Raw genomic sequence first — 26,203 nt, forward strand, 5'->3', positions numbered from 1 at the left:
AAACCATTTTGATTTCCAAACTGACCAAATGTTTTCTCTGCAAGGTCAAAGGAAAATGGAAAAGCCTCCCCATTGTCTTTTCCTTCACAAATCCTGTCTTTAGGGCACATTTGGTTCAGGAACTAAGTATTTATCATTACAAAAGACTGGCCAGGCTCCCCCAGGCAGTCCAATCAAGTGACCATTAAACTGGTAACCTGGCAGACAGGTAAACAAAGCACTCAGATTTCTGCTGTAGACCGCCCTTTCTGTCATTTAGGTATGATGTATCGGGGTGGTGGTGGTCTTGAGCTACACCCCTTCTGTGATCTATGTGTGATGTTTCTGGGAGTGGTCTTAGACTCCAAGGAGGGAATTTAAAATGTCTATATAAGGGCTTGCACAACTTTGTTCTTGGTTCCTCCTCCCTCCTGCGTGTGGTGAGTGAGGACCCTGTTGCAACAGATCAATAAAGATCAGGCTTACTAGCTGCTTTGCTTCTCAATATTCTCTGGTTGGCCTCTGTTTTTTTCCTCCGACCAATGGAGAACCTACAAAGGACTCTATATGGACTCTTGCGTACCCCATAAGGGGAAAGAAGCTGCCCCCCCCCCTTATAACAAGAGGAAAACAGTGAGGAGAATTAGCTGTGGGATCCCAGAGTGGGTAATCTTCATAAAAAGGGGAGGGGGAGGGAAGGAAGGGGAATAAAAGATCAGGCTAAGTTCAAATTGAAAGCCAGGTGGAATATATCTGTCTTACAGGCCCTTTGGAAGGAGGTTAAATCCTGCAGGGCCCTGGTCTCATGAGACAGAGCATTCCACCAGGTCGGAGCCATCACTGAGAAGGCCCTGGCCCTGGTAGAGGATAGTCTGACTTCCTTAGGGCCCGGGACCCCTAAACTATGGTTATTCATGGACCTTAAGGTCCTCTGCGGGGCAGACCAGGAGAGGTGGTCCCGTAGATACGAGGGCTCTAAGCCACAAAGGGTAGCACTCTACTGTATGTCTGTGGGTCACTCATGGCTTTTGCCTCCCACTGGCTGCTACCAATTGCAAGATTGGTTGATTGATTTAATTTCTACACTGCTTAATATATTGAAAATATCTCTAATCTGTGAACAGAAAATAAGCAACAGCCAAACAAAATATCGCAAAGCACACAGCCACATAGAAAAATGTTACATTAATGCAAAGTTACTAATAGGTATAAATCAATATCCGTTTTCCTTCTGACACACCCCTCAGCCTGACCCAGGGTCCACACAGATGCTAGAGCATCTGGCCTGGGAGGGGGCGTGGGGGGCAGGGAGGGTATGCGCTGAGAGCAGGGCCCCCCCAGGGCCTGCAAGCCGGGATCATCTGGCAAAGCCCCAGCCAGGTGCAAAGGGAGCGGAGTTAGGCAAGGCCTTGACACAGAAATGGCCCTGGATTACAGGCTTCTCTCTCTCTGCACAGCAGGGATTAGGAAGCACGTGGTGGCGGCAGGGGGCTTTGCAGCCATGGGGACGGGGGTGCTGGCGTCTGGGAGGCCCTGGTGGCTCAAGGCTGCCACACCCAACCCAGTCATCACTGTCGTGACGGCAAGCCCAAGGGCAAGGAGATGGTTGTATTCTGCTACGGTTGTGCTGCTGTTAGTGGCTACTTTTATGACAAAGGCATCATAAATAAAATGCACTACATGAGTACATAAACCATAGGTCTGAAATGGTACATGGAGCAGGGTGGTCTTACACATATGGCCCTCAACGCCTTTTGGGTGGCCCTCAGCAAGTTGATGCCCCTCCCCAGCCCTTGCGCTGCCTTTCCATAGCTGTGTAAAGGTAAAGGTAAAGGGACCCCTGACCATTAGGTCCAGTTGTGGCTGACTCTGGGGTTGCAGCGCTCATCTCGCTTTATTGGCCGAGGGAGCCGGCGTACAGCTTCCGGGTCATATGGCCAGCATGACTAAGCCGCTTCTGGCGAACCAGATCAGTGCACGGAAACGTCGTTTACCTTCCCGCCGGAGCGGTACCTATTCATCTACTTGCACTTTGAGGTGCTTTCGAACTGCTAGGTTGGCAGGAGCAGGGACCAAGCAACGGGAGCTCACCCCGTCGTGGGGATTTGAACCGCCTTCTGATCGGCAAGTCCTAAGCCCTGTGGTTTAACCCTCAGCGCCACCTGTGTCCCTGGGTACGTGTGTCCAATTTTGGCCTTGCTCCACTGCCTCCTCCAGCCCAAGCACACTAAGGCAGTGTGTGCCCCGCAGGTTCTGTGTTGAAGTCCAGGCGGTGACGATTTGGTGCAGCAGTTCTTTTCCTGGCCCCTGCATGCAACTACGGAGCATGCATCAGTCAACTGCAAGTCCCCCATCCTGCCCTCTAACAGGAGCTGCACATCGGCAGTTGTGCGTCAATTGGTCAAGAGAGAAATGGTCGCTGCCTGTGCTCTGGTGACCCACTTGGTATAAAAAGTTGGGCCGCCCTGACATAGAACAATAGAGACCCCTTGAACCACATAAAGGACCCCTGACCATTAGGTTCAGTCATGGCCGACTCTGGGGTTGTGGCGTTCATCTTGCTTTATTGACCGAGGGAGCCAGCATACAGCTTCCGGGTCATGTGGCCAGCATGACTAAGCCGCTTCTGGCGAACCAGAGCAGCACACAGAATCGCCGTTTACCTTCCCACCAAACTGGCAACAGGAGCTCACCCAGTCGCAGGGATTCACACCGCCACCTGCGTCCCTTCTTGAACCACATGTTGTTGTTTAGTTGTGTCCGACTCTTCGTGACCCCATGGACCAGAGCACGCCAGGCACTCCTGTCTTCCACTGCCTCCCGCAGTTTGGTCAAACTCATGCTGGTAGCTTCGAGGACACGGTCCCACCATCTCGTCCTCTGTCGTCCCCTTCTCCTTGTGCCCTCCATCTTTCCCAACATCAGGGTCTTTTCCAGGGAGTCTTCTCTTCTCATGAGGTGGCCAAAGTCTTGGAGCCTCAGCTTCAGGATCTGTCCTTCCAGTGAGCACTCAGGGCTGATTTCCTTCAGAATGGATAGGTTTTACCTTCTCGCAGTCCATGGGACTCTCAAGAGTCTCCTCCAGCACCATAATTCAAAAGCATCCAATTTTTCGGTGATCAGCCTTCTTGATGGTCCAGCTCTCACTTCCATACATCACTACTGGGAAAACCATAGCTTTAACTATACGGACCTTTGTTGGCAAGGTGATGTCTCTGCTTTTTAAAATGCTGTCTAGGTTTGTCATTGCTTCTCTCCCAAGAAGCAGGCGTCTTTTAATTAAAGCATCTTTTAAACTGTGGGCGGGAGGGGAGGGAGTGTTACTGTGGTATGCATTTTTGTGTTGTTATAAACTGCCCTGTGATCATCAGATGAAGGGCGGTATAATGATGGTGGTGATGATGATGATGTGGCAAGTGATGATTCTATTTTTTAGATAGTTCAACTTTTTAAAGATCCCCCGAACATGTCATTTCCAATGCAAATACACTCCATTATCCCAAATATTTTTTTTTGGGGGGGGTGTTGCTCAAAGAGAGTGGATTTCCAGGGGGAGGGGCATCCTGCACATCTATCTATCTATCATCTATCTATCTATCTATCTATCTATCTATCTATCTATCTATCTATCATCTATCATCTATCTATCTATCTATCTATCTATCTATCTATCTATCTATCTATCATCTATCTATCAATCAATCATCTATCTATCTATCTATCTATCTATCTATCTATCTATCTATCTATCATCTATCTATCTATCTATCTATCTATCTATCTATCTATCATCTATCTATCTATCATCATCTCCTCTCAGGTTGCAGCAAAAGCCAAGTCTCCTTCAGTTGCTCCCTCAGACACCCTCCCAGCCCAAGACTCAGTGGGATGCAGAAGCTTCTGTTCCAGTGACTTCCTGCAGACAGCTGGCACTTTTAAATGCCAAGGACTAAAAAAAAAATTGCGTTCCTCCACACGCACACACAAAGATACGTCATAAGACATGAGTTAGCAAGAGCAGGAATTCAGGGCTTTGCTGCTGCCTGTTGCCCTCTCTGAGCTAACCTAGAGGGCTTGATTTTTCCTTGTCTTCTGTGGGCGTCTCTTGCTTCTGTGCTGGCTGGCAGGGTAGGGGCTGCCTAGAGATCTTTATTCTTGCTGTGGGTTTGTGGGGTCAACCTGGATGATGCCCAGAGCTCCTTCCAGTTCTTGGGATCCTGTACTCTGTGAGGGTTGGACTCTAACAGAAGATTCTATTGTTGCACAGATCAGGGAAGGCTCTATGTAAGGCAGTGACTTTAGCTGGCGACTTGAGTGTCCTCGTCTTCATCCCAAAAGAAGGAACGAGGACTCAAGGGCAACAGCTAACTGAGGGGGCCCTAGAATAATAGAATCAGAGAGTTGCAAAGAAGGATAATCTAGTCCAACCCCCCCCCCATGCATGAACCTCAACTAAAGCCATCCAGGTAGAGGGACCCCTGACCATTAGGTCCAGTCGTGACCGACTCTGGGGTTGCGGCGCTCATCTCGCTTATTTGGCCAAGGGAGCCGGCGTACAACTTCCGTGTCATGTGGCCAGCATGACTAAGCCGCTTCTGGCGAACCAGAGCAGCTCACGGAAACGCCATTTACCTTCCCGCCGGAGCGGTACCTATTTATCTACTTGCGCTTTGATGTGCTTTTGAACTGCTAGGTGGGCAGGAGCAGGGACCGAGCAACGGAAGCTCACCCCGTCGCGGGGATTCGAACCGCCGACCTTCGGATCAGCAAGTCCTAGGCTCTGTGGTTTAACCCACAGCGCCACCCGCATCCCTAAGCCATCCAACCTCTGCTTAAAAACTTCCAGGGAAGGAGAGTCCCTCCAGGCTAATGGGTAGGCCTTTCCTCCACCTTCTGCCCACCACCGGGATAAACAATAGCCAGAGTGCTGTGAGAGACCTGATAAGGCTGGAGGCTGGAGACCCAAAGACCTGCTTGCTCTGTGCTGGATCCAAAGCTGTGACTACGAGGGAAACAGGTTCTGCTGGGTTATTAATGCCGTGAGCCCCTCCATCTTATGTTCAGGCTGTATATGTTGTTGTTGTTTAGTCGTGTCCGACTCTTCGTGACCCCATGGACCAGAGCACGCCAGGCACTCCTGTCTTCCACTGCCTCCTGCAGTTTGGTCACACTCATGCTGGTAGCTTCGAGAACACTGTCCCACCATCTTGTCCTCTGTCGTCCCCTTCTCCTTGTGCCCTCCATCTTTCCCAACATCAGGGTCTTTTCCAGGGAGTCTTCTCTGTATATATACTGTATATATGCGGAAATTAAACCATATAACCTAAAGACACGTCTGGCTTTGCCAGCCTTCTGTGTTTTTTCATGGTCATAACTTAGCACCTGCATGAGTGAATCAGCTTCCCAGTGCCAGGATAGATGTGTGTGATACTCAGTGCCCAAATGCTTCTGAACGTAAGAGCTTCCATGAGGTCTCCTCCTCATGAGTATACACAAGGAGAGCCCTGCAGCTGGATCAGGCCAAAGGGGGCCCACCTAGTCCAGCATCTTGTTCTCACAGTGGATGAACAGAGCACAGCCATGATCATGGCCATCTGTTAAGGATGCTTTAGATGAGATTCCTGCATTGCAGGGGGTTGGACTAGAGGACCTTTGGGGTCCCTTCCAACTCTACGGTTCTATGATTGCGGCTAGTAGCCAGCAATAGCTTTATTCCCCTTCGTGTTGCCCAATCCACTTTTGGTGGTGGTGATATTGGGATGCGGGTGGCGCTGTGGGTTAAACCACAGAGCCTCTTGGACTTGCTGATCAGAAGGTCGGCAGTTCGAATCCCCGCGATGGGGTGAGCTCCCGTTGCTCAGTCCCAGCTCCTGCCAACCTAGCAGTTCGAAAGCACATCAAAGTGCAAATAGATAAATAGGTCTACTTGCTACTGTGGTGGGAAGGTAAACGGCGTTTCCGTGCGCTGCTCTGGTTCGCCAGAAGTGGCTTAGTCATGCTGGCCACATGACCCAGAAGCTGTACGCCGGCTCCATCGGCCAATAAAGCGAGATGAGCGCCGCAACCCCAGAGTCGGCCACGACTAGACCTAATGGTCAGGGGTCCCTTTACCTTTACTTAGGTTGGTGACCATCATTGCTTCCTGCTCCACAGTTTAACTAGGCGCCTTCTCTAACAGTAAAAACTCAAAACGGCAACTGCAGATGGCATCTATGTCATGTTTATTCCACTGGGCACTTCAAGGATCATTCCCTGCCCTGGAAACACCTTGAGACTCCCTTTCAATGCAGCTCGCTGAGGGATGTCTGATGCGACTCTCGAAAAGATTCAGTAGAAAAGAATGTCACACGCATACAAATCTATATATTTCTCTCCGGGTTAAAAAACAAAACAAACAAGGGGAGCTATTTGCTCTGGGAGCCTGAGTGGACGTAGAGGCGGAGCTTGGAGGCCTTTCCCCTGGCAACGGTGGTCTTCCACTTGAGGGACAGGGTGCCATAGCGGGTGATGCCCCGGACCTTGAAGGTGTGCACGTTGTTCTGATAGCTGAGCGGGATGATGCCATGCCAGGTGGGAAGCCTGGGGGGGAGCCGAACCGAGTGATGGATCATCTCGTAGAGTATCCTTGCCCCCAGACCAGCTTGCGCCTTCCGCATCCTCAGGGCGCTGCCCTTGACGTATGTGCGCTCTCTGCGGTCTCCCAGCAGCAGGTGCTGCGTCATGGCGTGGATGAGCGGGTTGGTCAAGCCGTAGAGGTCTAGCAGCTTGGTGGTCTGCTCCTGCCACGCCAACGACTCGATGCCCGCCTTCTGCTCCTTCAGGACCATGAGGGACTGGTAGAGCTTCATGAACCTCTCCCAGTCAACCCCTTTGTCTTCATACAGGCGGAAGGCGTGCTTAAGGGGACCCCTGGTGAGGCTCCGCCGGCGGAATCGCGCTTTTGGCTGGCCACGTCTGTACAGAGAGTCCTTTGGAAGCCGGTACTTCTTTGGGCTGATAATAGTGGCGGCCATGGGCAGCCCCTCCATCTGCGTGATGGCCTTCCAGGCCTTCTCCTTCCCCGCCAGGGACCACGTTATCTTGCTTGAACTCCTGCCAAGCTCTCCTCTCTTCTGCTTCTCCTCCTCGTCCGCCTCCTTCCTCTCCCCCTCTGGCCTCTCCATGTCTTTCTCCTTCTCCACCTCACCTAGCACAATGGGCCGGGATCTGAATTTGAGGCGCCTTTCCGTTCGCAGCTGCTCTATTCTTCCTTGCTCAGCCTTTTCTTCCTCAGCCTTCAGTTTCTTTATGGCTTCCTTCAGCCTCTTGTTCAGGAAGCTCTTCTTAATAAATTTGCTTTTATCCTCCGTCCACTCCTTCTTCACGCTCTCCCACAAGGATCTCTTCCTGGCCTCTTTCTGCAGCTTTACCTTCAGGTTCCTCGCCTGCAACACCGTCAGGGCGGTCTTCTGAAGGGTCTCCATCTTGGCTGTAAGCTCCTGGGAATCAGTGTTCCAGATCTGGTAGGCCTCCACTGCTTCTTTGAGCTGTTGCATCAGAGCAGAGTGCCCTTTGCTCAAGAGCCCCTTCATCTCCTCCCCTTTCTGTAAGATCTGCTGTGCTTTCTGCAGCAAAGCCCCTGCCAGGGCCTCGGCCTCCACCCCCGAAGAAACCTCAAGCATTGACACCACTTGGAAGAGGCGCTTGTAGGTGGCGGCGTCACTGGACTCCAGCTTCTCTGGCTGAGTCAGGATGTCCAAGAACAGTTGAACATGTTCTGAAAGCTCAAGTTGGTCGTCTTCTAGCTTTGGAGTCGCTTCTTCCTCCCACAGGGCTATCAGAGCCTCTCTCTCCTCATCATTGAGGAACTCAAAGGTCTTCTCTACTAGGTCTTCCCACATTTCATCTCCTTCCTCCTTCTTCTCCAGCTCCTCCCACTCCCAGTCCCACTCTTCCCCTTCCTCCCCCCAATGGATAACTCTTCTTTTAGCCACCATTTTCTTTCTTCTTTCAGCCATTTCTCCAACTCCTTCCTCCTCTTCCCCCTCTCCCTCCAGGGCCCTCGTTCTTGCCTGGGCCATCTCCATGGCTTTGGCCTCAATGAGCTCCTTGAGTTTCGACTCAGACAGGCCCAACATTTTTTCCTTAGCCAGCCTCTGAGCAACGGCCTCCACCAGTTCTTCGCGCCTTAACTCTGCCAGCTCCTGGACTCTCGCCTCGTCCACCTCCAAGGCAATTTCCTTGAGCAGCTCCTGTATCCTCTCCTCATCCACTACCAAGCCCATTTCCCTGGCAAGCTCCAGGACCCTGGCCTCGTCCACTTCCAGCACTACTGAGCTGAGCAGTTCCCGGATCCTTTCCTTGGCCTCCTCCCCCTCTTTATTCTCGGCCTGGGCTATCTTAATCGCCTCGGCCATCACCCTCTCCTCCAGCTCTGCCTGTGCCTTCCTGCGTGCCTCGGCCATCACCTTTCCCCATTCTTCCGCCATGGCCATCTTCCGTGCCTTGAGCATCGCCTGCTCCTTGGCTTCGACCAGGGCCAGGTCCCTGGCTTCGCCCAGCGCCTTCGCCTTCACATCTTCCTTGGCCAGGTGCTTGGCTTCGGCCAATGCTCTCTCCTTGAGCTCCTTCATCATCCTCTCTTTGGCCTTTCCCCTCACCTCAGCCAGGGCGCTCTCGGTCATCTCGACCAGCTTCCTTTCCGACTCCTTGAGGATGGGCTTCAGGGCTTCTCTCCTGGCCAGCTCTGGCCCCTCCAGGCCCTCTCTGTCTTTGTCAACCAGCTTCCCCAATCTCTTCCGTTTCCTTGCAGATGCCTCCCGCTCACGCTCCCTCCGCCGGGCCAGCTCCCGCTCTCTCGCCCTGGCCACCTCTCGCTCCCTTGCCATGGCTTCTGCCTCCAGCTCCCGTGCCTTGGCCTCCTCATGCTCCCTTGCCTTGGCCGCCTCCAGCTCCCTTTCCCTGGCCGCCTCTCGGTCTCTTTCCTTGATCACCTCTCGCACTCTCGTCCTGGCTGCCTCGCGCTCCTTTCCCCGGATTGACTCATACGATTTCCCTTTAACCGCCTTCGCCACCACTTTCCCTGCCACTTCTTTGTCGGAGGCTGACCTCCCCTCCTGTTCTCCAGCCGTCCGGCCTCTCTTCTTTCGCTTCTTTCGTCCGGCCTCTCCATGCTCTCTCACTCCCTTCCCCCTAATGAATTCCTCCTCACTCTCACTCTCAAACTCTGTCTCCGAACTGCTGAACTCCTCTTGCTTCTTCGTGACTCCCACCACCTTCTCCAGGCTCTCTGTGGAAGGCTGGGACAACGACTGTCTTCCTCTGGGCTTTTGCAGACGCTCCACATATGCCGTCCACGCCTTTTCATCAACGGCTGGCTTCTCCTGGGAAGTGAGGAGGGACTGGCTGATGTTGACAATGTCCTCCCAGGACATGGTGCGGCCAGCCAGGGCATACCGGGCCGAGGCCAGGAGGTCCTCAGCCGCAGTGCGGCCCTCTATGTGGGGGCCGATGCGGAGCATCAACAGCTTGTGGAGGTCGGCACGCCACTTGGTCTTGTCAGAGCTGTACTCCTGGTTAGGGTCAATGAGGCTGCCTTTGGTGGGCACTGGCGGCAGGGTGGGGACGCCCACCTGGCTGGGTTTAGGCGGCAGAACAGCAGTATCTGGCTTGAGTTCCGATGTTGGGAGGGCGGCTGCCTGCAAGTCCTTCCTGTCCCTCTGGTGCTTCAGCATCTCAGTGTAGAGCTGGGTGCGAGTGTCACGCCGCTGCAAGAGGATGGGCTGGGCCTTCTTGCGCACCTTGAGCACCTTCGGGGCCTCGTGGGGAATGGTGGGCAGGACCTTGGGCCTGAGCCTTTTCTCCTTCTCCTTCTCCTTCTCCTTTGCCTTGAGCTCCCGCCTTTCAAGCCGCACCTCCCGCCACATGGAGCCACTGCTGGTGCTGCTGAAGCTGGAGCTGCTGGAGCTGGAGCTGGCGGTGGCCATGCTGGGGGTGGGGCTGAGGCTGGGGCTGCGCTCCTCCAGACCTGTTCCACTCACTATTGGCACAGTGAGCCCCTTGCCTCGTGCTTGAGGGATCCTGGGGAGCTTATCGCCACCAGCTGTGAAGGGACAAGGAAAGGAGTGAGATTAACCAGAGACATGGGCAGAATAATGTCAGGAATCTGAGGGAAGATACCTATGTAGCAGAAGTTGTCCCCCATCCCACTCACCACACAGAGGTGGCTTCAGGTCCAAAACGGTTTACTGTTGCAGAAGATAAGGCTTCAGTAATACAGTTCTGGACATTGATATGTACCGTATTTTTCGCTCCATAGGGCGCACCGGACCATAGGGTGCACCTAGTTTTTAGGGGGGGGAAATAAAGGGGGGGAAATTATTCCCCCCCCCAGCCCCAAAGAGCAAAGAAGCCAAGACAGCGAGCTGGATCCATCCCGCTGTCTGTCTTGGCTTCCTCTTTAGCCATGCGCAACCTCTCCAGCCGGGATGGATCCCACTCGCTGTCTTGGCTTTGTTCTTAGCCGCAGGGCTGGGGCGGGGGAAGCCTGAGCTTCCCCTGACCCCAGCCCCCAGAACAGGTCCAGGAGCAGCGGCAAGGTTGCGCGCAGCCTTGCCGCCGCTCCCGGAGCTTGCGGGGCTGGGGGCGCGCTCCGAAGGTTTGTGGATAGCTGCCTGAAGCCCGGGGAGCGCAGCGGGAGTTGGCGCTGCGCTCCCCAGGCTTCAGGCTTCAGGCTGCTATCCGCAAGCCTTCAGAGCCCGGTGGGAACTCCCGCTGCGCTCCGAAGGCTTGCGGATAGCTGCCTGAAGCCCGGGGAGCAAGAGGGGTTGGTGCGCACCGACCCCTCTCGCTCTCCAGGCTTCAGCGAAAGCCTGCATTCGCTCCATAGGACGAACACACATTTCCCCTTCATTTTTGGAGGGGGAAAAGTGCATCCTATAGAGTGAAAAATACGGTACATACAGCTTGTAGGCTTTGAAGACACAGATGTAAAAAAGAGTAAAGGACCCCTGGACCGTTAAGCCCAGTCAAAGGCAACGGTCAAAGGCCCTGTCAAAGGGTTGCAGCGCTCATCTTGCTTTCAGGCTGAGAGAGCTGGTTTGTCCACAGACAGCTTTCTGGGTCATGTGGCCAGCATGACTAAATCGCTTCTGGCGCAACGGAACACCGTGACAGAAGCCAGAGCGCACGGAAACGCCATACATATATACTGTACAAGCACAAAGTATCTCCCATTGCCCCAGCTTCAAGATGTAGCGCAGAATTGGATTCACCAACAGACTCACTGTCTGACTAATGAGCTGACATGCCTGAATCACTTACATAGGTGACACTGGGCCATTGCCATAGCAACTGGCTTGGCTGACCTTGCACCTGTTGACTTATCACGTACATGGGGAGATTTTTGCTCATGGGGGGGAAATGAACCCCATCTTCCATGTCCAGTTCCTCCAACACACACTTCCTCTTGTGCCTCTGCTTTCCCTGCAGGAAATCTGCTTCTTAATGCAAACGGTTTTGATTTTTTCCTGGAGTGACATTGGTTCTGATCTCTCACTAAAGAGCAGGTTTCCCTGGAAAGGAATGAGGCAAGGGGGACTCCTGCTTCCTAAGTGCAGCGCAAGTGGAAGTGTCAGTCATTCCACAACTTTCTACCATGGGATTCAAGGCTGCTTGTGCAAGTGGAAAGGGAGACAAACCCACTTCATTGGACACTGACCACAGGTTGCCAGTCCAAGTCAGGACAGCCTGACCTACCAGGGAGCCTAAGCAGGGGATAGCCCCAGAGGATGGTGGCCAGCCTGGGAATGGCGCTGCTCCCAGCAACAACGCTTCAAGATGCCCTCTCTAGGCAGGGATTTGAACTTGCCTCTTTCAGGGGCAAAAGGGGCAGCAGCAGGCGCAGCTCTCCTCTCAGGCTTGCCAAAGATTCCCAGCCACCGCGCCTGTCCAACGGGAAGGGTTTCGGGGGTGGTAAAGTCTACAGATGTTCCCCGGGATGGTGACCTAAGACGGGAAATGGTTGAGCGGCGGTCGCGGACTACTTTGGGTGGGATCTCGTTCATCAAGAACAGATTGGCTGTTAGCTGGTTCTCAACCCGAGTCATCAGCTTCTGTGCTCCTTCTGTCAGAGCAACCTTAGCTTCATCCGCTGTCTCTGCCATGATGCCGGCAGCCCGCACTCTGCGAGGGAAGGCGCTTTGATCGCGACCAAATGAAGACCTGGAAGGAGCAAAGAAGTAAAAGTAAAAGACCCCTGCATGGTTAAGTCCAGTCAAAGGTGACTACGGGGTGCGGCACTCATCTCACTTTTCAGGCGGGGGGAGCCATCATTTGACAACAGACAGCTTGTGACGAGTGCCAGAGTGCACAGAAACACCATTTACCTTCCCACCGCAGAGGTACCTATTTATCTACTTGCACTGGTGTGCTTTCGAACTGCTAGGTTGGCAGGAGCTGGGGCAGAGCAATGGGAGCTCACCACCCATTGGTCGAACTGCTAGGTTGGCAGAGCACATTTGAACCGCAGACCTTCTGATGGACAAGCGGCAAGCCCAAGAGGCTTAGTGGTTTAGACCACAGCACCACCCACATCCCTTGGAGCAAAGAGTAAACAGCTGAAGGAGGGGTAAAATTGAGAGGAGGGCCCCAGAGGAATGGGGGTGGTGGGATCCAGGCCTTTGGCTTATGGCAGATCTTTCCCTACCCTCTAGTAAATCTCCCCACTCCAAAGCAAAATATCTTATTCCCTTTCAAAACATCTCAGTCCTGCTGTTCATCCCATTGAGGGGATGTTTTAACTACTTCAGGGCTTCTGCTATTGGCTAATTGGACACACACAGCTCTGTGCAAATGTGCTGGGTGTGTGTCATGTGAGGCCCACCTTTAAGCTCCTCACCCTCAGTCATAGCCTACACCTGGGTACAGCACAGAGCAGCATCATAACCCAATTGGGCAGGGAACAGCTGAGTCTAACTTTGCCAGAAGCTGCAAAAGAGACCCTTCCAGGAAGCTCCTCCGAGCCACAGGGGGTGTTGCTTTGGGGGTCAGGGATACCCCACTCACGCCTCAGAGGAGACACTTACAAGTCTACCAGGCTGGAATCCGCCATCCGCTGCATCTCCTTCTTCAGGACAAATTTGTCCGTGATGCCAGCCACAGAGTCCAGCAGTGACCGGGCCAGGTCACGCACTTTCTTGTTCTCGTCCAGCAGGGCTCGGGCCAGGGGGACCACTTCCTGTTCACTCAGCAGGTCCATCTTCCCTAAGGCCTCCCAGGCTGCCAGCCTCATCCTCACCTGTGGAGCAAGAACAGGGGTCCATATCCTCGTACACATGAGCTCAGGGGCCGGCGCCTGGGTCTGGACCAAGGCCCAGCCTCTGCTGCAGCCTTTGGCATGGCCAGGGGGAAAGCCAGCCTTGGCTCCCCCTCCAGAAGATGCTAATACCAAAAAGGGTAAGGCATTGCTGAATACGATTGTCCAAAAGGGAACACAGAAAAGGGAGATGTGAGGAAGTCAGGAAGGAGGGCTATGAAAATAATAAGTAAGGAACTGGATTTTTATGTCTTTTTTATGTCTTTTTTCTTCTCTGTTTTTATGTTTTGTATTGCATTTTTCTGTTTGTATTTGATTGTGATGATGTTCTTTCTTTTTTTTTTGGTTTTTTTTTTTTTTTGGTTTTTTTTTTGGTTTTGTTTTACTGTTCAAAATTTCAATAAATATCTTTTAAAAAAACAACAACAGAAGATGCTAATACCAGTGACCAACCTCCTACCGGTGTTGCATAATAAAGTTTGCATAATAAAGACTTGGTAGTGTACCTGCTTATAGCGGCTGGAAGGACCATTGAAGTTTTGGGAAAATTTAGATGGGGCCAGTCTTACTGCTTGCTAGGCTAAAGTGTGGAGAAAGGAACGGATCAACTGAGAGTCCTCAGGATCCAAAGGAAAAGGGACAGTTTTATACTGCTTTGGTCTGACCTTATTCATTTCTAAGCCAGGAGGAACATAGCCTGGGACTCCCTTGGCCCATGAATGAATATGGCCAATACAGAGACTTTGGTCATTTGAATACATTCATTACCTTCCCTTGGGATCCCAGGGTCCCTGTTTTGTAAGTCTGCCTTATTTAACCATGATGTCTCTGCTATAAATATTTCCAGTCACTGCCTTCCGCATATTCACACACCTGTGGCTCGCTTACTTTGGTAAGTAGGAAATCTGATTGGTTCTTATGAGCACTGCGTAAAGGATTCTTTTGCTAATAAAATGGCCTGGTGAGGGGTGTGGGGACGCACGTTCTCCGAGAGCCTTGCTGGTCAAAGCCTCGTGTCTTATTTTAATCAGGGTCCAATCCTTTCCTTTGGCCTCAGAACGCAACAGCAGACCCACCAATACGCCTCTGGTATTAGCAGATGTGGAAATGTTGGGCTTCACCATTAATAAAGCTGATAAAAGCCGAGGGTTTAGACCGGTGGGTTGGAGTTTGGCCGGCATGACGTCCGTCTGAGGGCAAGGCTATGGCTACCGAAGAAGCAGGGACCATTTGGGGTGCCAGTGCCGTGAGCCCCTTCCTCTAAGTTCAGCTTGAATGCCTGTGTCAATAAACCATATATCCTAAAAGCACCACAGTCTCCGTGGAGCCTCATTTGTCCCAACACAGACCCTGGGGCATATAAATAATAACATTATTATTATTATTATTATTATTATTATTATTATTGTTATTGTTCTTATTGTTCTTCTTCTTATTAAGGTCTGTCTACAACCCCTGGAATCTCGCACCGCTCATGGTGATTGGAGCAGCGTGTTACAATACCAAAGAATAAAACCAAAACCCTGAGTGCCAGGCAGCCATGATTTTCCAGCCTGGCCAGCAAAGCTGTGACCTGAAAGGGAGCAGAGGCTGAGGGAAAAGAACTTTAATTCTGTCAGGAAAAAAGGCAAGATGAATCAACACAGTTCCCACATTCAGTCTCTGAGGGGGGAGCCTTTTGTTTTCACCTCGGAGGCAGGGGCCCTTGGGAGGAAGAGCAGCCTGCAAATGTCATAAATAAAACAAAATGGCTGCCCTCGTGCCTCGTGAAGTGCCAAGGGGGCATGGCGAGGGACTGAGAGGGGCCCCTGTGAGGCGCCAGGATGAGGGGCAAGAGGAGCCATGAGGCTGCTGGCGATGACACCTGACTGGCCATCTCTGCCTCGCTTGGGGAAGGGTGAGGCAGGAAGCAGCAGAGGCCACCATGGGGCTGAGGCGAAGCGGACAAGAACAACGGCGGAAACCAAAAAGGCGGGAAAAGCCAGTGGCTCCCTGCTGCACTGGCTCCCATATCCTACAAGTGCCCCGATTTTCCAGGGACAGTCCTGGAATTGCAGAAGGCACTCCTGTTGGTTTATTTATTTATTTATTTATTTATTTATTTATTTACTGAATATATATACCGTCCTCTACCTAGAGACCTCAGGGTGGTTCATTTGACCCCAGGACCTCCTGCTTTGCCCTTTGCCCTCCCCTCCATGTCTTGGAGAACAATTAAAAGTAGTCTCTCTGTATATGTTGGAGCTGCCCAAAACGGAGTCCTGTTTCTGCTGGAAATAAGATCGTTGCACCCGATGAAGGAAATGGTGAAGGTGCGCTGCCTATGCTTTTGAAGGAAAAGGTCGCCAGTCTACTTTCGTTGCGTCTTTTCATTGCGACGCTTCCTCAGCCAGCCATTTTTGAGGAAATGCGTGGATTGTTTTTCTCCTTTATTGTAAGTGGAGGCTTATACCGTCTTACTCAGAAGTAAGTCACACTGTAGTCAATGAAGCTTGCTCTCAGGTAAAAGGGTCCAGACACGTCAGCCTTACACTGAAATCCTAAGAATTTTTACTCAGTTCCCACTGAGTTCAATAGGATTTATGCTCTGATATGTTCCTGGTCAGAGACATCACCTTACCAACAAAGGTCCGTATAGTTAAAGCCATGGTTTTCCCAGTAGTGATGTATGGAAGTGAGAGCTGGACCATAAAGAAGGCTGATCGCCGAAGAATTGATGCTTTTGAATTATGGTGCTGGAGGAGACTCTTGAGAGTCCCATGGACTGCAAGAAGATCAAACGCATCCATTCTTAAGGAAATCAGACCTGAGTGCTCACTGGAAGGACAGATCGTGAAGTTGAGGCTCCAATACTTTGGCCACCTCATGAGAAGAGAAGACTCCCTGGAAAAGACCCTGATGTTGGGAAAGATGGAGGGCACAAGGAGAAGGGGACGACAGAGGATGAGATGGTTGGATAGTGTTATCGAAGCTACAAACATGAGCCTGACCAAACTGCGGGAGGCGGTGGAAGACAGGAGTGCCTGGCGTGCTTTGGTCCGTGGGGTCACGAAGAGTCGGACACGACTAAACGACTTAAGAACAACATGTTCCTGGTCATTCTCAGAGCTGCTGCTGCTATTATTATTATTATTATTATTATTATTATTATTATTATTATTATTATCATCCCCGCCTTTCCCCCTGAAAGGGACTCAAGGCAGTTTACAGCTAAAACGTTGCTTCCTTCCGTTAATCTGTGGAAGGGGCTATACAGGATCCCTTCCCCCTCACACATTTTTTTCTTCACAACAACCCTGTGAGCAGCTCCGGTAGATGCGCACATGGATGCCTGTGTGTACGGGAGATCAAATGTGGAAGAAGCTTCTTGAAGTGGAACAACCTGCCCCCATTTTCCTTGGAGAAATGTTGGAGGGGATGGGATCCCTCATGAGAAGAATTCAGAGAGGGAACCTTTGGCTCTAGCTCTTTTTGGATTCAGCCAGAAAACCTGATAGACCTCGGTTCTTTGGTTTCAGCCCCTCCACCATTAAAACGCCTCACACTTCCGGGCGGCTCTTTCCTCCTCCCTCAGCCCCCTGCTTTCCTCTTGCCCCCAACCAGGTCTCCAGTCGCAATCCTTCACCCGCCCCTCACAGCTGCCATTCCGCACGGAGAGGACCTGGCCAGAGAAAGGGGAGAAATCCCTGGGAAACCCCCTTCCAGGCTTTAGCTGTGATTCCTGCATTGCACGGGGCCAGACTAGATGACCCGTGGGGTACCTTCCAACTCTATAATTTGATGATTCTATGACAACGGAAGATGGCAGACTCTCCTTCCTTGGAGGTTTGTAAGCAGAGGTTGGGTGGTCCCCTGCCGGGGGTTCTGCAGCTATGATTCCCGCATTGCAGGGGGTCAGACTAGATGGCCCGTGGGGTACATTCCAACACATCACCTTGCCAACAAAGGCCCGTTTAGTTAAAGCTATGGTTTTTCCAGTAGTGATGTATGGAAGTGAGAGTTGGACCATAAAGAAGGCTGATCGCCGAAGAATGGATGCTTTTGAATTCTGATGCTGGAGGAGACTCTTGAGAGTCCCATGGACTGCAAGAAGATCAAACACATCCATTCTGAAGGAAATCAGCCCTGAGTGCTCACTGGAAGGACAGATCCTGAAGCTGAGGCTCCAAGACTTTGGCCACCTCATGAGAAGAGAAGACTCCCTGGAAAAGACCCTGATGTTTGGAAAGATGGAGGGCACAAGGAGAAGGGGATGACGGAGGACGAGATGGTGGGACAGTGTTCTCGAAGCTACCAGCATGAGTCTGACCAAACTGCGGGAGGCAGTGGAAGACAGGAGTGCCTGACGTGCTCTGGTCCAGGGGGACACGAAGAGTCAGACACGACTAAACGACTAAACAACAACAACAAATGAAGCTAGTAAAAGTACGGCTTGCCAATGTCCCTGTGCTGTCCCCTCCCCCCAAGCCCTTCGAAGGACTGCACTGACCTCCTTGTGGGTGGTGTCCTGGATGAGACGCTCGAAGGCATCTTCTTGGACCTTTTCTGGCAGCGGGTAGGACTCGGCCAGCTGGACGAGGGCAGCCGTGCACATCAAGTACGTGGAGTAGGGCACGTCGTCCATGAGGTCCAGAATGGCCTTCGTGACGGAGGGCAAGGTGTTGTCGCTGGGCTTGTGCCGCAGCCAGGGCTTCGACACGATCTCGGACAGGAGGTCCCGGGAGCGCATCAGCCCTGAGAAGGCCACAGAGGTCCGCCGCCTCTGCGGCTTTTTCCTCCGGATTTTGTCTACTGCTTCGGGCTCGTCCGTCTCCGGCAGCAGGATCTTGACCATCTTGCGCCTGGGTAAGGGCTGCCTGCTCAGGTCCAAGCTGCACTGCAGGGCTTTGGGTGTCCCCTTTGGAAACAGCTGGGCCCGGATAACCGAATTGGGGACGTAGCCGTCGGGGGCGATAGGCCACGTGCGCCCGGCTTGGAAAGGTATTCTGCTGAGGACGGGGATGGGATCAACCAGCGGTGGAAGCACACGGGACGGTGGCGGCGCTGGTGGAAGCTCGGCTGGAAGTGTCTTCTTCTCCGGGGTTGCCTTGGCACCCTGCTGCGGGAGGAGCTGGTACTTCACGAAGAACTCTGGCTGCAGCTCCTTGATGTACGGTGCTGCCCCGTAGAAATCTGGCCCAGGGAGGGCACTCGCCTCCTTGCCGATGAAATGCAGGACGGTGGCCACGTTGTTCTCCATCACCACCTCTTTGGGGTTGGAGATGGGCTCCAGCCGCTCGTACTTCTTGGCCAGCCTCCCTACCTGGCGATACCTGGGGAGGGAAAGCACCCAAAGTCTAGTTTGTTAAGGCGGCAGGGAACTGTAGTTCTGTGCAGGGGGGGGGGGGATTCCCCAGCCACTCTGGGCGGCTTCCACAAAGACCAAAATACACTAAGATGTCACACATTAAAAACTTCCCTAAACAGGGCTGTCTTCAGATGTCTTCTCAATGTCAGGTAGTTGTTTATCTCTTTGACATCTGGTGAGGGCGTTCCACAGGGCGGGCACCACTACTAAGAAGGTCCTCTGCCTGGTTCCCTGGAGCTTTGCTTCTCGCAATGAGGGAACTGCCAGAAGGCCCTCAGCGCTGGACCTCAGCGTCCGGGCAGAACGATGGGGGTCGAGACGCTCCTTCAGGTATATTGGGCCAAGGCCGTTTAGGGCTTTAAAGGTCAGCACCAACACTTTGAATTGTGCTCGGAAACGTACTGGGAGCCGATGTAGGTCTTTCAAGACCAGTGTTATGTGGTCTTGGCGGCCGCTCCCAGTCACCAGTCTAGCTGCCGCATTCTGGATTAGTTGTAGTTTCTGGGTCACCTTCAAAGGTAGCCCCATGTAGAGCACATTGCAGTAGTCCAAGCGGGAGATAACCAGAGCATGCACCACTCTGGTGAGACAGTCCGTGGGCAGGTAGGGAGACGCTTGGTTAAAATAAAGATGGCAGGCAGGAAGGCTCTCAAGGGGGTCAGTGGGTGGCAGGTGCGCTGTTGGGGTGGGTCTGCAGAGTGTGGTCTGCAGGGTCAGCCCATAATGTGGCAGCAGGTGCTGTGGGATGGGGGGAATGGCCTGAGATGTGAGTGCCCTTCATCCTGTCATGTGCCCCCTACCCTAGCCTGCTGCCTTCATTGTCCTTTGCCCAGTATTGGAATAAGATTCCACTGCCGGTCCCACTGGCTTCTGTATGTGCCTTGGGGAAGGGCGCCTTCTTGTCTTTTGCCTCAAGCAGCAGAATGTAATGAACTGGTGGTCTGCATTAGAGCTGGGCGGTATCTGGTTTTCAACTTTGTGATATGTAACCAGCTAAACATTGTGATATACTGATATATCACCAGGGCTTTTCTCCCAACTGGAACTCACTGGAACTCAGTTCCGGCACCTCTTAGGTGGGCTGCCACTGTTTCATTTAGAATATTTTTTTTCTTGTTTTCCTCCTCTAAAAACTACGTGCGTGTTATGGTCAGGTGCGTGTTATAGAGCGGAAAATACGGGTACCTTCCTGCCGGAGCGGTACCTATTTAGCTACTTGCACTTTGACGTGCTTTCGAACTGCTAGGTTGGCAGGAGCAGGGACAGAGCAACGGGATTCGAACCGCCGACCTTCTGATCAGCAAGTCCTAGGCTCTGTGGTTTAACCCACAGCGCCACCCACGTCCCTCTCCCCATACTTACTTAGGCACAAAGACTATGTCGAAGGTGAGGAGGAAGTGAGGCAGAAAGGCCAAGGGGCGCTCAATCATGTCGTCCTTCACACACCGGGACATCAGCATGTAGAGGTGGTCTCTGGGCAAGTACAAGACGCATGGGATGAAGTAGATATTCATGTTGCAGCCCACAACCAGGTCTCCCCGCTGGTTGGCAAAGCAGACTCGGCTGAATTTGAGGCTCGTGTCAAACTCCACCAGCATCTGCCCCAGGATGTCCCAGACGCGCACGGTGCCATCAGAGCCACTGGTCACCAGCATGCTGAGGGTGTGGCAGTAGTCAAAGGAAGTGATGGAGGTAGAGTGCAGGGCGCCAGTCTCCTTCCAGAAGCGGTTCTTCTGGCCAGGGACCAGGGACGCCTGGCGCCACAGCCGGACCCGGTTGTGCTCTGTCAGGGCACAGATATAACCGGGGATGAGCAGGAGGTTGTTGATGCGGCAGTTGAAGCTTGGGATGACCACCAAAGGTAACACCTCTAGGAAGTTGTCCTTCTTCAAGAGAACATCGGAGAGGATGATGTACTGGTCCTGGCCGTAGGAGCACAGGTAGGAAGACTCCCGCGAGTGGTAGGACAGGTTCCCTGAGGCTGAGATGCTGCTGAGGGCCACCACCTTGCCGTCATGCAATTTGCGGTTCCCCATCCGATACAAGTTCTGGGTGATGGTGCGTACCTTTCCGCTCTTGTACCCGCTGAAGATGAAGCTGCAGGTGCGGCCTTCCAGGTCCAGGCGGCTGTAGGCTAGGCACAGCACCCTGTCATCTAGGCCCTCGGTGACACGCAAGATGTGCTTGACCGGGCAGGGGTTCTTGGTGGTGTCCAGCACGTAGATGTCGTTGGTGCCCATCGTCACCAGCAGCTCCTCTCTGTCCGGGTCATAAACGTAGTCCAGGGCCTTTTCCAGTACCTGGAAGGGCCAGGTGACAAACAGCATTTCCCCCGTGACGGGGGATAGGAATCGGATGACCCCATCTTCCGTGGCTGCCAGGATGCGAGCCTTGTTGGGTCCACACTGCACCCGCAGCAGCTTCGTGAGGATGGAGTTGGTTCTGCTGAAGAGCTGGCAGAAGTTGTGGACGGTGCGGATGGAGAAGGTGTGGAGGGTGCAGAGGAAAAAGGTCTGCTCGTTGAGGAACTGCATCTGGAAGAGCTGCTCCCCGATGTCCAGGCGCCGGAGGAGCTCACAGGTGGTCAGGTTCCATTCCTTTAGCAACCCGTCCAGCGATGTGGTCATGATGGTGTGGAACGAGTGCCGGGTGGTGATGGTGGTGATGGCGCTCTGGTGGGCCTTGAACTGGGTGGTCTGGATCCCTTTGTCAAAGTTCCACACCTTGATGTCCCCAGCGAGGTCCCCAGTGAAGAGGAAGCTCTGAGGCCAATAGGAGGAGCAGCAAGTGAGCGACACACCTTGGCTCACCTTGAAGGCCCGGGTTTGGGTCTTGGTATTGTAGTCGTACACACGGATGATGTTCTCGCACAAGGCCACCAGCACTTTCCGCTCCTGCTCCAAGCTGAGGTAGTGCACAAATTCGCCACTTGAGATCTGCACCTCCCGCGTGACAGCGAGGTAGGGAACCTTCCCTGGGGTAAAGCCCCAAAAAGCCACAATGCCAATGGCACCTGTCACCACTTCACCTGTCTCAGGGTTGTAGCACATGCTGGTAACCGAATAGGGCGACTTCACCTCGGAGAGCATCTTGCATTCCTGAGTGTGGTCACCAAAAAGCCGCAGGTGGATGTCATCGCAGTAGGCCACAAAGAGGTGCAGGTGGGAAGCATAGGAGATGTACAGGACCTTTGGGTCTTCCTCTATGGCGTACTCTTTCTCTGTCATGGGGGTCTCGTCCTCTGGGTTGTACACCCAGACTCGAACCTGCGGGAGAAGTCTGAGAGTCAGAGGCAATGGACTCTGTCCCGTGCCCTGCGGGTAGGGTTAGTATCTTGGGTCACCTATTTAAAGACATAGACACCCCAAACAATCTCCAAATTGGCTTATTATAGATCATACAATCCAATACAAAGCTGTGGTGCTAGACAAGGGACGTGGTATTCAAGGTTCTCTCCAGCTGCCTGGTGTTTCTGCTGCTGCCCTCTTTGGGCCATAGGGAAATAACCCCCTTTCAGGAGTTGTGATGCCAGTCAGGGGGGAGGCCTGGGAATCGGGACTCCTGCGCTCTTTAGAGGAGGGGAAGGTGGGCTCTCTGACTTGAAGCAAGGGCGGCGGGAGCTCAAGGGGCCTGGGACGTTGCCCCAGCTGTGGAAGAGGAGACTGGGATCTAGATCAAGCATGGCGGTAAGAAAATATCATTTCCTAAGCCTGTTTCTTGTCTCCTGCACGACAGGGGAGGAAAGACATGGAGAAGTCATGGTGGCCATCTAGGTTCCCTCTGGGATTAGGGGTGGCCTGCCTCTGAACACCAGTTGCTGGGAAACAACAGCAGGGAAGGGGACTGCTGTACACAAATGGGAAACAGGACTAAGGAGAGCGTTGGTCTGATCCTGTAGGACTCCCCTTATGGAATGGACTTCCTCAGAAGGTGGTGGACTCTCCTTCAGAGAGGGATTTAAGCAGAGGTTGGCTGGCCACCTGTCAGGGTTCTTTAGTTGAGATTCCTGCACAGCGCAGGGGGTTGAACTAGATTACCCTCGAGGTCCCTTCCAACTCTGCGATTCTATGATTTAAGGGAGAGGCTGTATATTGTCTCCCTGCTTATTTAATTTATATGCAGAATTCATCATGTGAAAGGCTGGGTTGGATGAATCCCTAGCCAGAATTAAGATTGCTGGAAGAAATATCAACAACCTCAGATATGCAGATGACACAACATTGATGGCAGAAAGTGAGGAGGAATTAAAAGAACCTTCTAATGAGGGTGAAAGAGGAGAGCGCAAAATATGGTCTGAAGCTCAACATCAAAAAAACAAAGATCATGGACACTGGTCCCACCACCTCCTGGCAAATAGAAGGGGAAGAAATGGAGGCAGTGAGAGATTTTACTTTCTGGGGCTCCATGATCACTGCAGATGGTGACAGCAGCCACGAAATTAAAATACGCCTGCTTCTTGGGAGAAAAGCAATGACAAACCTAGGCAGCATTTTAAAAAGCAGAGACATCACCTTGCCAACAAAGGTCCGTATAGTTAAAGCTCTGGTTTTCCCAGTAGTGATGTATGGAAGTGAGAGCTGGACCATAAAGAAGGCTGATCGCCGAAGAATGGATGCTTTTGAATTCTGGTGCTGGAGGAGACCCTGGAGAGTCCCATGGCCTGCAAGAAGATCCAACCTCTCCATTCTGAAGGAAATCAGTCCTGAGTGCTCACTGGAAGGACAGATCCTGAAGCTGAGGCTCCAAGACTTTGGCCACCTCATGAGAAGAGAAGACTCCCTGGGAAAGACCCTGATGTTGGGAAAGATGGAGGGCACAAGGAGAAGGGGACGACAGAGGACGAGATGGCTGGACAGTGTTCTCGAAGCTACCAGCATGAGTTTGACCAAACTGCGGGTGGCAGTGGAAGACAGGAGTGCCTGGCGTGCTCTGGTCCAGGGGGTCACGAAGAGTTGGATACGACTAAATGACTAAACAACACGAAGCTTCTGCATTCTTTGGAGCTGCTGGATTTGAGGGTGGGGGTTCCCTGAAGATAATGGATATAATCCTGACCATGTTTGGGGGTTGGAGGCTGAGGGCAGCCACACCCCTCAGCCATTTCTCTCCCCATCTCCCTGGCCAATCAGGGCCCAGCTCACCTTGCCCTTCTTGGAGGACTTCCGGCTGAAGGATGCAAAGTAGTGTCCTGCCTCACCCAAATAGTGGCAGATGACCGGCATGAAGTTGGGGGAGCTGCTCTTCCGGAATATGATGGTGGGCCTGTCGCTCAGCATGATGTTGGATCCTTCTGTCACCTCCTGTGCGCTCTGCCCAGAGGAGGGAAGAGACAGTGGGGTTGGCAGGGGGAATGCGCCTGCGCCACTTACAGCACACGGTCAGCATTCATGCCACCTCAGCGTTGGGGTGGCAGGCACAGCCAAGGCTGCTGCTCAGGGACAGTTGATTGAAGGCCAGAAGGAAGGAACTGGCTGCTGCTGCTGTTTTCTTATCACAGTATTATTAAGATAAAGGCCTTTTTATTAAAAAAGTAGTCGGTTCTCAAAGGACAGCTGGAATAAAACAGCCTTCAGCTGGCTGGCAGAATAATAATAGTAATAATAATAATAATAATAATAATAATAATAATAATAATAATAATAATATATTTATACCCTGCCCATCTGGCTGGGTTTCCCCAGCCACTCTGGGCAGCTTCCAACAAAACACTAAAATACAATAACCTATTAAACATTAAAAGCTTCCCTAAACAGGGCTGCCTTCAGATGTCTTCTAAAAGTTTGGTAGTTATTTTTCTCTTTGACATCTGGTGGGAGGGCGTTCCACAGGGCGGGCGCCACTACCGAGAAGGCCCTCTGCCTGGTTCCCTGTAGCTTGGCTTCTCACAGCGAGGGAACCGCCAGAAGGCCCTCAGCTCTGGACCTCAGTGTCTGGGCAGAATGGTGGAGGTGGAGACACTCCTTCAGGTATACTGGGCCAAGGCTGTTCAGGGTTTTCAAGGTCAGCACCAACACTTTGAATTGTGCTTGGAAACATACTGGGAGCCAATGTAGGTCTTTCAAGACCGGTGGTATATGGTCTCGGCGGCCACTCCCAGTCACCAGTCTAGCTGTTGCATTCTGGATTAATTGTAGTTTCCAGGTCACCTTCAAAGGGAGCCCCACATAGAGCGCATTGCAGTAGTCCAAGCGGGTGATAACCAGAGCATGCACCACTCTGGCGAGATAGTCCGTGGGCAGGTAGGGTCTCAGCCTGTGTACCAGGTGGAGCTGATAAACAGCTGCCCTGGACACAGAATTGACACAGCAAGGCTTGAGCCAGTTGACACAGAAGGACAGCAAGGAGTGAGCCAGTAACTTTCTGGGACCATCTCTGTGTCTGTCTTTCATGCATGCACACACACACCCTCCCTTCCAGCCCCCAAATCACTGGGAGGAAATCCTGTTCTCATCAGAGGACAGTGGTTCTGCATTACCATCTGAAGCTTGTGGAAAAGCTGGCCTTGGAGTTCCCTCCACAAGGGTACGATGCGGACCGGTTCTTTCACCATGGTGGTGCTGCGGGATCTCAGCTGCTGCAGAAAATATCCCTGGAAATAGGGAGGAATCAATCCCCACAGTCCTGGGCAACCGTTGATCTGGAGAGGAAGGGAATGGTTTAGGGTTTCTTGGTGGGGGCAGCCCCACAAGGTCCAGCCCCAATTAGCCTTGGAAAGGCGAGAGGGGACCAGCTCCTGCTCCTCAGCCATTCAGACTCCGAGTATGCTCCATCCTAAGGCATCAGGAATGATGGAGAGATCACCACAGTTTAAAAGTGACGAAAGCAACATAAAGGGGAGGTTCAGAGGATGGCAACATGAGAATGGGGCTTTTCTGTAGTAGCTTCTCATTTGTGGGATGTTCTCCCCAGGGAGACTCACCTGTAGGCACAGACTGTTAAACAATCAATGGTCTTTTAAACTGGAGGGGCATTGCTTAGTTTGCCTTATGTTATATTTTTGTGGTTTCTATACTGTAAACCACCCTGTGATCCTCCAATAAAAGTCAGTATATAAATTTAATGAATAATGATGATGATTGAGATGCATTTTAAATGCACTGAATATATAGTGCCGAATCAACTTTCTGTTTTTCTGATTAATTTTAATGGCTCTTATCCATTGTACTGTATGTTCTTCTTAAAAATTAATCTATATATTTACCGCTTAGAAACTTTGGCAGTTAAGCGGTATAGAAATAGCTTAATTAAATAAATAATATAAAAACGATGTTGTAGCAGCTTAACCCTGACTAGACACAAATAACTGCTGCCAAAAAAGTTATAGGACAGGGGTCAGCAACCTTTTTCAGCCATGGGCTGGTCCACCGTCCCTCAGACCATGTGGGGGGCCGGACTATATTTTTTGGGGGGAAATGAACGAATTCCTATGCCCCATAAATAACCCAGGGATGCATTTTAAATAAAAGGACACATTCTACTCATGTAAAAACACCAGGCAGGCCCCACAAATAACCCAGAGATGCTTTTTAAATATAAGGACACATTCTACTCATGTAAAAACACCAGGCAGGCCCCACAAATAA

The 26,203-nt window shown here is 52.1% G+C and overlaps 1 protein-coding gene across 1 annotated transcript; it reads right to left on the reverse strand.

The window, feature by feature from the left end:
- Positions 1–6,096: 6,096 nt before the first annotated feature.
- On the reverse strand, positions 6,097–25,596 carry WDR87 (WD repeat domain 87). The gene is made up of 7 exons (XM_077932353.1): positions 25,096–25,596; positions 23,762–23,929; positions 19,983–21,886; positions 17,763–18,585; positions 13,044–13,255; positions 11,828–12,180; positions 6,097–10,060 (listed from the first exon to the last, which is right to left on the reverse strand). Exons 1-7 carry the CDS (start codon positions 25,366–25,368, stop codon positions 6,384–6,386), a joined length of 7,410 nt encoding a protein of 2,469 aa, XP_077788479.1. The 5' UTR covers positions 25,369–25,596; the 3' UTR covers positions 6,097–6,383.
- Between the last annotated feature and the right edge of the window lie 607 nt (positions 25,597–26,203).

The sequence above is a fragment of the Podarcis muralis genome, chromosome 7 (assembly GCF_964188315.1).
Source record: "Podarcis muralis chromosome 7, rPodMur119.hap1.1, whole genome shotgun sequence".
NCBI lineage: Eukaryota > Metazoa > Chordata > Lepidosauria > Squamata > Lacertidae > Podarcis > Podarcis muralis.

Excerpts from the sequence above, each read along its gene's own strand:
- WDR87 (XM_077932353.1), bottom strand. The coding sequence starts at position 25,368 with ATGGCTGAGGAGCAGGAGCTGGTCCCCTCTCGCCTTTCCAAGGCTAAT. Across the intron at positions 21,887-23,761 it reads AGTCCTCCAAGAAGGGCAAG|GTTCGAGTCTGGGTGTACAA; the intron begins GTGAGCTGGGCC and ends CTTCTCCCGCAG. Across the intron at positions 13,256-17,762 it reads AGGACACCACCCACAAGGAG|GTGAGGATGAGGCTGGCAGC; the intron begins GTCAGTGCAGTC and ends CTTGCTCCACAG.